We start from the raw sequence: 12,158 nt of genomic DNA on the forward strand, positions 1-12,158 counted from the left end.
ATGCATGTAGGCTATGGCATACATATCAATGTTACCTTTTTACCTATAAATAATATACTATATAATGTCATAATCATTTGAGGAGAGATAAGAAGAAACCTTTTATAGTGGTATTATTTTAGTGGACACAAACTCTTTTGTACAAATTATTAAAGAATAACCTTTAGTGGACAACAACCCCTTCAATTAATGGGTTTTAGCTCCACCTACAGTATGATATGGCAGCTGTTATAGCAACAAAGAAAAGACCAGCTCCATATGAATGCCGTTTGTTTTGAAACGTTCAACTAGCTCTTGGGTGTGGTTTGGTGTAGTGTCGGGACAGGTGTCCTCATACTTTTGGACATAGATGAGATGGACTTAATTTGTGTCACCTCTTAATGCTTGTGTCATAGTTAATAGTTTTAATGTCATGCCATAGTTCATGTGTAAGATGCTTTGTCAAGTTAAATGTATTTAGCAACTTTGAAAACACATCTCAAAATCTCTGCATTCTGTTGTGATCTATTCTGCTGTCTTTGAATTTGAGAAGGCTCCTTATTATTTTGTACACATCATGACTGGTTCTTAACATGGACATGAAAAAAGGGCATTACGTTTGCCATTGGCTGGTGTAATAGGGTGTGTTTGATTAGGTCAGCCTTCAGAAAAAAAACAGTAACACTACAATAAGGTTCATGGCCTAATTGTTAACACTAGTAAATGCATTCCTCCTCATGCTTGGCCCGTGTATAGAGCACTGTATTATTGCTCTTCTCATATATACATGCTGTTTCAATTATGAGAGAACAGCTGTGTGTTAACATAAGATAATGTATTATGAACAAACAATTTCCAATTTTCATAAAAATAACACTAACTCAAAATACTGTTCATTGCTACTTAAACTAATGAAGAGTAGTTCAATAATGTTAACAAATACAATCTTATTGTAAAGTGTTACTGAAAGTACTAAATACTTTAGAAAAAGCACTAGTCACACACAAAGTCATGAGTACTGTGTCAGATGTGTAATGATTTTACTGCTCCCAAAGTTGTGTCCTTAAAGATTTACATTTAGTCTTCTTCATGCATTGATGCACAGTTATTTCTGCTTTTCCAGGTTGATAGGCCTACCAGTGGCTAACTGCCAGCCATGTGCAAAAGATGCCATCTAATTTCCATACACACTGATGCTTGGAGAAAATAATCAGTGCTTTCAAGCTTTTGTTGTCATAGAGGAGTGCGTAAACAACATACATCATGGGGGACTGTGGACATTTGTTGTAAAGCTTTCTACATTTTAAAGGGGACCTATTATGCAAAATTTACTTTTACATGGTGTTTGAACAAAATGTGTGTAGGCAGTGTTTGTACACAACCACCCTATATTTATAAAAATCCACCCAGTCCTTTTTTTTAAACCCCATTAAACATAAGCACTGTCTCTGAACAAGCCGTTTGCAGATTCTGTATAAAGTGACGTTACTTTATACAGGACCTGCCCATGACACTTCCGCCGGACATGTTTGTTTGTGTGTGTTGTTTTGTTCTATCAGGAAGACTTGCAGACTTGAGTGAAATTTAAGATTACATTTATTAGATGAATATAAAACAGAAAAGTAATGTCTCTCTTTGGTGTAGGCCCCGTCTGGCGGTCCGAAGAAGGACCGTCATATCCTGCCAGAGATAGGAGGCAGGGACAAGGAGCCTACCCCCGTGCAGGATGTGACTCAACTGGTGGTGTTGGGGTGGTGGAGGTTGCCGTGTTAGCACACTGAAACAGCAATGTGGTAGATTGTGAGCAGACTTATAAAGCAAGGGCTTACATGTGATTGGCTGCGAATTACCCAGCTAAGGGTGCGATGATGTACAGCTGCTAGTCTTCCCGCTAGAACTATGCTGCGCTTACATTTATAGCGCATAGCGAACGTTGTAACAGTATGTGTGTGTGTGTGTGTGTGTGTGTTGCTCATCCATGTTGCAAAACTGCTGACTCTACAACAAATAAATAAATGTATCAAATAACCATTCGGAAACTCCTGGTTCATTCTCAAAGTTGTTACCTCTGACAGAGTCTCTCCCTAATCAGTGTCTGACACCGGTTCAAACATATAGGGCTGAACACCAACATAATCACTTAAAAACATACTAAACTATGTCTTATTGAAAATATTAAAATGCTGAAAGTTTTTTGTGAGGGGATAGAATCTATAGTTTGTACGGAATAAAAATCATTATGTCTATGGAGAGTCCTCATAATGATTTAGCTGCACAAACATGTGTGTGTGTGTGTGAGAGAGAGAGAGAGAGAGAGAGAGAGAGAGAGAGAGAGAGAGAGAGAGAGAGAGAGAGAGAGAGAGAGAGAGAGAGATTTTGATTACCAAAATTCAGGTTTTAATTTCCAACCCACTTTGGGTATATTTTAACTGTGGAATAGTGAGGTATTTTTTAACTATAAGTTAGGTAAAAACCAACTCAGCTTGAAGGGGTCAAATCTTAAACTTTCAACAACCAATACTGGGTTCGTCACAATAACCAAATAACCAAAATTGGGTCATTTTGAGTGTTCGTTAATGTGGAATCTAATTCTGAAGTATTCTCCAATGACAGCAGAGGGCACTCTCTCCCATTCTTTCGGTCTCACATATGCCCTTAGAGCTGCAATATATGGAGGAATGTGATAAACCTGTTGGATAATGCAATGGCGTAAAGCGATGCGATGTGTCTAAATCAAATTAAAATATTTTAAAGTACATACTCCCAACCCAAGTGACATGAAGTGACATAGTTTAAAAGTAGCCTATTATCCAGTTTTAATGGCAATCACATGGAAATCTACAAATGGTAGGTTCAGTTCAGAGTTCAGTTTTGATTATGAATAATCTGTTGATTATTTAGGCAAATAATTAATTAATCAGAAGGCCTAATTTTATTTCCGATATTTTATTGACAAAACATGTTTTCCTATCTATTCAAATGTTCTCCTCCAATGTGCAACATAAAAGGTAGAAATAAGTATACAATGTCTGAAAACATTGAGTGCAGGCAATATAATATATTTGTTTAAAATGCAATCCAAATACAATACATGTAGCATTTAGCTTTTCAAATTATTAAAACTGTTTGGAATTAGCAAGGCAATGTAGATCACTAAATTATATTATTAATATAAAATAAAAGCACACTTTGCTGTTGCTCACTCTAGACAAGTTAAAAAACTTTACTGGCGTGCGGTTAGGACAAGCTGATTATTGAAATGTAAATATTTTACTTTGGATTTACACTTACTCACACATTAGAATGTACAGTATCTGTAAACTGTAAGTGCACTTGTGAAAACAACTCTCAAGCGCATTATACCACAGGGCTGGTGTTGTGCCGAAATCAGACTACCCGCCAGATTCTGACTCTCCGCTACCTGAATTCCTCTTATCCCTAAAGCCCACCCCTACACTCACCCCTAACCTTATTGGTCCCTACCCTTAAGGCCCATCCCTACCCCTAAACATAAGGATATTGGGGAGTCAAAATTTGATACTACACCAGTATTAAGATGCAGATTTTGGGTGGCACAAGGAAAATGTAGACACGGCCATGGTTTACAGAGCAGAAAAATGCAATTAGTACTCTATTTCACTGGCATAACCAATGCTTGCTCCTCTCACACACACATGCATATGTGATTGTCGGTATAAGCTCGTACCAAAAGCATGCCTAATTGTTTGTGCTGTTTGCATATCCATAAACATTTGCAATTTACACGAAATCTGATGCAGCCCTTGTTGTGCACACATGCACAGACACGTATGAGCTTACTGCTTTTCAAAGAGAGTGACGCATAATGGTCTTTCATGTTTGTGATAAAATAAAAATGACAGCTCTATGTAAAAGTCTCTAATGGGTTTTTGACAATGTTATAGAATTAATATAAACTACCAGACATCTTTGAATGAATTTAATATATTTTTCAAGAGGATGCTGCATCTGGAACAGTTAAATGAATAGTTTACACAAAAATGAAAATTCTCTTACCATTCCAGTGGAGATTTAGAGTAAAAAGGGATTTAAATTTCTATCTGTTTCTCACCCATGCCGTGCGCTTCTGAAGACATGGATTTAAACACTGGAGTCTTATGAATTACTTTTGTGTTTCCTTTAAGTGATTTTTGGAGCTAGAAATGTCTGATCACCATTAACTTGCATGGTATGGACATACAGAACTGAGATATTTTTCTAAAAATCTTTGTTTGTTTTCTGCTGACGAAAGAAAGTCATGCACATTTGGGATAGCATGAGGGTGAGTCAATGATAAGAGAATTTAAATTTTTGGGGGAACTATCCCTTTAAGCTCAGCAAAGTAAATCTATGAAAAGAGACACATGGAGAGTTATCAAATCTTTAGCACTCTGCAGTAGGCCATGGAAAAGAGCCAACGTTGTGGATTTGATTCCTAGGGAGCACACACACTTTTAAAGTATGTCTGGAAGTTTGAATAAAACTTGCTGCCTAATGAATAAAAGTAAATGGACAAACTTTTTTCCATGCTTGGGGGCTATACACAGAAGACAGAACCTTGAAGTCATTCATAATTCAATTTAACATGTGCAATATTGACAGGCCAAAATACTAGTCATGCCAAAAATGATATTTGGTCATTTGGTGATTATAGGCCAATTTTCAAAATCCACCAATAGCCTTATCTGGCAGGAGCCTGCCACTTCTTTTGATCTTGTTTCGTAATAGGTTATTCCCCTTCTTAGGTCTCAGTCTGCTTGGCTCACTGTTTGTTATTCCTGTCAGTTCTCCTGTCAGTCCTGCCTGTTTTGCCCTAATAGCATGGTCAGCAAAGCTTCCCTTCTCCAGCCCAGCCAGTAATCTGGATTCTGATCCTTCGATGAAACTTTGAGTTTGTTTTATTTTTAAATAAACCCTATTTGCCTACATTATCAATGAATAATGGACATATTTTCTGTTTTCAAATACCTTTGAGCAAATATTGTGTAAAATAAGTGTTAATTAATTAGCAATTGTTTGTGTGTCTTATTTGCAATAATTGTTCTCTAGATCACCATTGAACATTGGGGGGTGGGGGGTGGTATGTCAGTAGGTGGCTTTTGCAGACCCAACACTTACAGTGCTGTATTAATATAGTACAGTACATATTAATATATAAGTATGATATAAGTATTATATTAATATATACTTATTATGTACTTTTATTAATTGTAGTATTTTAAAGATTCAAGTTTTGCAAAATTATTGAAAAAATCCAAAACTAAAGGGCATCTTGTGGAGCACATGACAATAAATGACTGCACAAGCTGGTCCTGAATAAATTATTGATCAATTACAATAATGACAATTGTGCATGTGAAATTAATTTTTTCATTGTTGGATTTAAATGCATCTAAGGTGCTCAAGTGTTTTGACTACGTTCCCAAAATTCTTTCAGATCCATTTAATGATTCAATGACCATTTCTGGTGATGCCAGAAGGTGGTGACAAATTAGTGTCTTGTGTGAAATTAGTTATACACTGAATCAACGATCAAAATATTATTATTATTATTATTTTTTTTTTTACATATTTTATTTTTTTAAATATGTATGTCTACATATCTACAAAAAGACTTTAATATAGGTTTTAAGCATTATAAGAACAAAGCAAATGTATAATTTCCCTACAGTTTGTGAGCTGCTGAACATGACTTTATCACAAGACAACAATAATAGTCTTATAATAATTATAATGAGTTTAATGTATAGTAGAATTATAAGTATAATGAGTAGGTTAGAATTTACAGCTTATTTACATCCCAAGCTGTTGCCCTAGCACACAACCACATACAAGATTGCAAGTACATCATAAAAGGCTCATAATGAAGTTAAAAGGGGGGTTCATGGCCATACATTTTAAAGGCCATAAAGAAATAACTATCATCATCTTAAATCAACCATACTTTTTCATGCAGGGAATAAGATGGAAAACAAAAATGTTTTTTTTTTGTAGTAGACAGAAGATTTGAAAATAAAGTGTTGGCAAAAAATGTGCACTGAAGCTTATAAAGGCTTACCCAAGATAGCTTTTTTGGTATAAAAACGTTACTTTGTTTTATTAAAAGTAACATTTGACTACAACCCCTAACCAAACCTTAACCTAACCTAACCTAATCTAACCTAACCCTAACCCTAACCCTAATCCTGTCCCTAGTCCTAACCCTAAACTGCAAAGTCTCCACTGTCTACTTCCTCTTCCAAATCACATTTATTTCTTCTACTTATTTGAAACCAAATTAATTAGGACATCCTCATCCTTTTCCAACTATTATGCAATTACAATTGACACAGTTATACTATGATAACTTATAGCTAGTAATTCATAAAATATTAAGTACATTTTAGTTTGACAACAAGTTTTTATGAAGAAACACAGCATTCAGATATTAATCTTAAATGATAAAGTTTAAGTGATAAATCTCAACAGAGCTGTACGCTCACTCTTTACTTGCTAAACGTATTGTATTCGGAAAAAAATGCCTTCTGTTAGAAGTATAATTTTGTCTGGTGCTTAGTTTAAATATGCAACATTACATAATTTGTTTTCAATTCATTTGATTTATTATATCTATTATTTCTATGTTAAATTAATCTGTATATTTCAATATAACTTAAAATCACTGGGCAAAATATAAATGTTCCTGATCATTTCCACTAAAGGAAAAAATTCTAAAGTTGTAAACTTCAATTACATCCTGAGAGTGCATCACAGATACATATCATGCTACATTTGATTAGTCTTCAGGGGTTGTAGTATGGAAAAGATAAGAAAGGAATCCTGAGTTATGGTGTTTCTGTCATTCGGTCCCAGATCTAGTTCAGGTCTCATCAGAGCAGGCGCAGAGTGAAAATACTGAGCAGGGCAATTGCAGCTGAAAGTAAGAACAAAAATTGTGTGTGAGAGAGAGAGCATTATTTGATCTGTATGTGTGTGGGGAAAAAAAGCAGCATTAGAAATGTTATGAGTTTTATTTATTATTACGGTTTAACACATCAGTGGAGAACTTTGAGATGTATATTTACCTTGACTCAGTAGGCTGGTGAGTGGGATGCTACCGTTTGCAACAGTGACAACAGTTGTAGTGGGGGTAGCTGTGGTATTTGGAGGAGATGAAGTGATTATGGCAGTAGAATTGGGATTAGCTAGATTCACTAAATAAGAGGATCCAAACACACTCTGCGGCTGTCCCAGCACAGTCCCTTAAAAAATAAAGTGCAAAGTGGAAATCTATCAGATACACTCAGCTCAAAAAATTATGTATTTGTATTAAAGGAAAAAATAAATAAGAAATAAATAAACAACCCCCAATTGTCATTTACTTGCCCTCATGTCAAACGTTCCAAAAAACGTTTTACTTTCTTTTAATTAAACACAAAAGGACATTTAGCAGAGCATGAACAATGCTGTTTTCCATACAATAAAAGTGAATAGGGACAAGGGCTGTAAAGCTCCAAACAAGCTGGAAAAAAGCATCATAAAGTACCATAACAATGGTCCAAATGACTCTTGCCTTTTGTAGCCATTGGATAGCTTTTTGTGAAGAAAAGAGAAATAGCTACCATAGGAATATCTTTCGCTCTGCTTTCGCTCTCAAGTCTTATTTGTGCTTGCATACATTAAAAATGGCTTATCAAGACGTATTGTGCCAAGTCTGACAGCAAATTTGTCAAACATCATTGGTTCTTTTTTGTCATTGATTTAATATGCCATGAATGAGTGGAAGTGAATGAGCGCAAATGAGATTTGAGAGATCGAAAATGGGAACATTTTCACTGAATTAGTGACTTTATTAATTTATGATTTAAACTTCATTCTGTTCAAGTTCACAAGACTTGTAATATAGTACATTAGTTGTTTGGACTGCTTCAATGATGCTTTATTTATTAATTTTTTTTGGCATTTTGGAGCTAGACAGGCCCAGGCCCAGTTTATTTTTACTGTATGGAAAAGAAGATGATTCTAGAAATTTTGTTTTCCACAGAAGAAAGAAAATCGCATTTGTTATAACAATATAAGGCAAAATAAATTATGACACATTTTTCCTTTTTGTGTGAACTATCCATTTAAAGATAGTCTTCATATGAAATGCTCTATATCAACCTGTATTGTTTTACAAAGCAAACAACCCACCATTAGTTGAGCCATGAAAGATTTCAATGAATGTGTTAATCGTTGAATTAGCAAGGTTGCTGAAGCTGAAAGCACTGGCTTTGATGCCTAGAGTGGCTAGGGCACCAATGGTGTTACTGTTGTTAAAATCAATGGGGATGTTGAAGGCACACTGAATCAAGCTCTGTTGTATCGAACCTTGGATATTGCTTACATTAGGCTGAGAAAAAAATAAAGGCGAAACAATAAATCACTCCATATATAAAAAGCATTTGATGTTAGAGGGGCCATACTTAAAATGAGATTGCAGATCTTAAACTTACCGAATTTGTTATTACCAGTGTGTTGTTTGTAAGCATTGCAGTTCGGAAGAAGAAAGTGCCATTATTATTACCACAAACAAAGACAACATTGGTCCCCTAAAAGGTTAGAAAAAGGAAGAGGGGATTTTAAATTGAGAGAGAACAATATTACCCTTGTAATCTGTTTGCTGGTTGTTGCACTGCGACTTTAGGTAGCATTAAAGGGGATAAGTTGGTTGGTTTCCAGATAGAAGCTCTAATTTGCTTCATCGCTATTGTGAGGCTGTTTTTAACAAAGATCAAGAGTCAAGATATTGCAACATGATCACTAGGGTTGGCAACTTTCTACCAGCCAAAAAAGGGGCAACAGCATTATTATAAGGGACGGCTGGCAACCCTAATGATCACACAGGAAGCACTGACACACACCATCTCCCATCAGACATATTTGCATCAGTTCAATTGTGTTTCATTTTTTGGAGTGACTGAAAGTGCATAGTGCAAGCAGTGTTCAACAACAGTTCCACTTGGGGGCAGTAGTTGAAATTTCTTTAAGCACAGACAAATGACATGTTCCTTTTGAGTGGAGTGTGTAATTTTTTTTGTGTTAAAATATTAACTCTTATCCTAGCTAAATATGCAAAGACATCTATAAGTAAACAATTCTCATACTGATTTTCTGTAAGTTGATAGTGTAAACACTGTGGCACTGTTTTTTAGCACTGCATCCCATATAACTCACAATTTGCAATTCTCCCACCTATTGCGTAAGGGATATGCCACGGCTAGGTGTGCGTTTAACAATTTTGTTTCATGGCTCTTTAAAATACTAAATTCTGATCGGTCAATGGCGCCATCTAGAGGTCTGATATTTCTATGTAAAAACTGCACATCCACATATCAGACTGCTCATTCTGGGTTTTGCGAGCCATCTATCCTGCTTCTCGGATCACTGTGCAATCTCTAAATAATCTAATAAAATAATTTAAAATCAGATTAATGTTTAATTTGCATTTATTTATTTATTGGCAAGTAGTAATAAATGCATAATAAGCAGTCAGATGTTCATTAGTCACAAAATAAACACCAACAGAACTTTAATGCAAACCAGAGGTGGATTTCAGCTGTTCAGCGATTTCTTCTTCTCATATTACATATCAACATATCAATGTGTCCATATGCATTTATTTATTTGGTTATTAGCCATGTAATAAGCATGGTAATGTACAGTCAGCCTACAAGACCCCTCCGCTTCACGTCAGGTCCTGATCACCCTGACAGTGTTTATTGTGCAATGACAACTTGTACTGGCTGATACAAGGGTACATTATCCCTTACTTCTGATTCCGATTCTGATTCTGATTCTGACATAACGCACACATTCAAATCAGAATCGAGTATTATAATAGACCATGGTATAATTGAAAATAATCAAACACACTCGAGTTTGGATATTGAACTTTAGCCATCTAGTAGATTGATTAACCCTGACTTCGGTGATTAATTTACATTGAGATAAAAGACAATATTCCATTGGTCATTTTCAAGAAGAAGACGGAGAATTTCCTATTACGTGTTGTCTGAGAAGCAGCATGACAGGATTGTTTTGAAAACAGAAATGGGGAATTTTATCTCAAGTATTCCCACCTCTGACTTCATTTGAAAAACACTGGCTCAACCAGTGACGTGATTTGGAGGTGGAAATGTCTGTTTTTATGCTAAATGGCAGGCGGGGGAGTGTTCGGGGAAACCTGTTTGAAAACAGTGATTTTTTTCTGTTTAGTGACTCAAGTGGCTCAGAAATTACACACCTTTAAATTATCAGCCACCCTGACAAGCAGTTTGACAAGAATGATAAGGGGAAAAATGACTCATGGGGACCCACTTTATATAAGGTGGCCTTAACTACTATGTACTTAACCATTTGATACAATGTGCTTATTATGTACATACAAGTTGTTGCATTGGAATTACATTTAAAGTTCTTGCATTTAATTACATTTGTAGTTACACTGTTAACTTTACACCTAACCCAAGCACAACCCTTACCCCAAAACCTAACTCTAACTCCTAATCATAACCCTAACCCTACCCTTACTCCTAAACCTACCCATACCTCAGCCACAGTAGCAGCATGTAGTTACACAGTAAATACATAGCCTTGTATGTCTTGAATATTAGTACGTAAGGCCACCTAATATTAAGTGTGACCACTCATTGTATTAAGAATAATCTGTTTGTGAAACTTTCCTAATATTTTAAGTGTGCCTGTGAGTTTTCATTTGAATAGGTTTGAGAGATTTGAAAAACAAGTAATCTGTGTTGTGAAATGTACAGTAGGTTTGTGTGCAGAGACTAGTATACCTGAGACAAATTAGAGTTTAGTCCAGCTGCTAAAGCGATGTAACCAGTGAAGTCGCGACTGAGCTCAAAGGCCAAGCTTGTGGTATTGGTGAAAAACCGTGTGGAGGTGAAGAAGCACTGAGAGCTGCCTGAAGGATCACATTTAGTTGGCTTCTCCACACACAGTTTATTTATTCCACACTCATTGCGGGTGATGTTGGACTATGAGGAGGAATCATAAAAATCTCAGGTCTGAAAAAAATCTATTGTATATGTAAACACACTAAACACACTAAACTGCTCCCATTTCCTTAAAATAACATCTAAATCCTAAACAAAGAACCGATGCATCAGAAGTTTGGTTAAAGGAAAACAATGATGCCATGGAAATAATTGTGAAAAGGGATAGATAGCATTCATACTGTCAATTTTGTTGGTGGTGAAAGGTATCCTTCAGTCTTCATGCAAGGTACAGCACAAGAAATCACAAAAACCACCAAAAACATCAGTCTGTTGTCCATGTCTGGGGAAAGATTATACATTAATTGAATCCAATTAATCTAAAATAGCATGATAAAGTTGATAGGATACATATTTACCTTATGAAATATAACTAAAACAAAATGTAGACCTATAATTTTCTATTGAAAAGTGCAATAAAATAATAGTAATATAACAAGTTATATATTAATTTATAAGAATGATAACTTAATTCTTATATATATATATATATATATATATATATATATATATATATATATATATATATATATTATATTACATAACATACACTATTATAATACTGAACTAAATTCTGTCTTGACTGAGAAATAAATTGATCATGAGTAGTTAATTGTTTATGTATGTATTTAAAAGTATTAAATTATCAAAATATAAATACACATAGAGATAAAAAAAATTACCCTAAATGCAAATCATAGAGTTTATGTAAGTTATTATTATTTTACCTCTGTATGTTTGTCCACATGCACACCCTTGGAAAATTTCTAAAGACTGAAAAGAAAACCTCTCTGCTTAATTTATAAACAGCACAACCTCTCCTGAACCAGATTTGGCATGGCCACACCCTGTGCTTCATCAGAGGATGGTACAGCAGTTGGACAAATGAGGAAATACAGGTGTAGAGAAATCAAGTTAATCTGTCATCTGAGTTATTCTGAATGATTTAAAAAGCACATCATTACACTTTTGTACACTTTAATGATATAAGAGCTGTATAGTAACTTAAATTAAATTTGTGTGATAATGTTATGTACTAGTAGGCTATATAGTATTCTTTCATCATTTGCATTGATTACCTTATTTACTACAGTACATCATCCCTCAGTGTTTCATACTCTAAAT

The 12,158-nt window shown here is 35.0% G+C and overlaps 1 protein-coding gene across 1 annotated transcript; it reads right to left on the reverse strand.

Annotated features, from left to right (window-relative positions):
* Positions 1-5,722: 5,722 nt before the first annotated feature.
* On the reverse strand, positions 5,723-11,824 carry LOC127645448 (putative ferric-chelate reductase 1). Its single transcript, XM_052129070.1, has 7 exons — positions 11,762-11,824; positions 11,216-11,316; positions 10,815-11,015; positions 8,472-8,567; positions 8,170-8,368; positions 7,062-7,238; positions 5,723-6,910 (listed from the first exon to the last, which is right to left on the reverse strand). The coding sequence occupies exons 2-7, from the start codon at positions 11,312-11,314 to the stop codon at positions 6,867-6,869; spliced, it is 816 nt and encodes a 271-aa protein (XP_051985030.1). The 5' UTR covers positions 11,315-11,316; positions 11,762-11,824; the 3' UTR covers positions 5,723-6,866.
* Positions 11,825-12,158: the final 334 nt, after the last annotated feature.

Source organism: Xyrauchen texanus, chromosome 6 (genome assembly GCF_025860055.1).
Source record: "Xyrauchen texanus isolate HMW12.3.18 chromosome 6, RBS_HiC_50CHRs, whole genome shotgun sequence".
In the NCBI taxonomy this organism is placed as follows: Eukaryota; Metazoa; Chordata; class Actinopteri; order Cypriniformes; family Catostomidae; genus Xyrauchen; species Xyrauchen texanus.

What these genes read in the sequence shown, in the direction of transcription:
- LOC127645448 (XM_052129070.1), bottom strand. Translation starts at nt 11,314, where the DNA reads ATGGACAACAGACTGATGTTTTTGGTGGTTTTTGTGATTTCTTGTGCT. An exon ending in CACCACCAACAAAATTGACA is followed by an intron (nt 11,016 to 11,215) that starts GTATGAATGCTA and finishes TCCTCCTCATAG; the next exon opens with TCCAACATCACCCGCAATGA. An exon ending in TAAACTCTAATTTGTCTCAG is followed by an intron (nt 8,568 to 10,814) that starts GTATACTAGTCT and finishes CTAACCTTTTAG; the next exon opens with GGGACCAATGTTGTCTTTGT.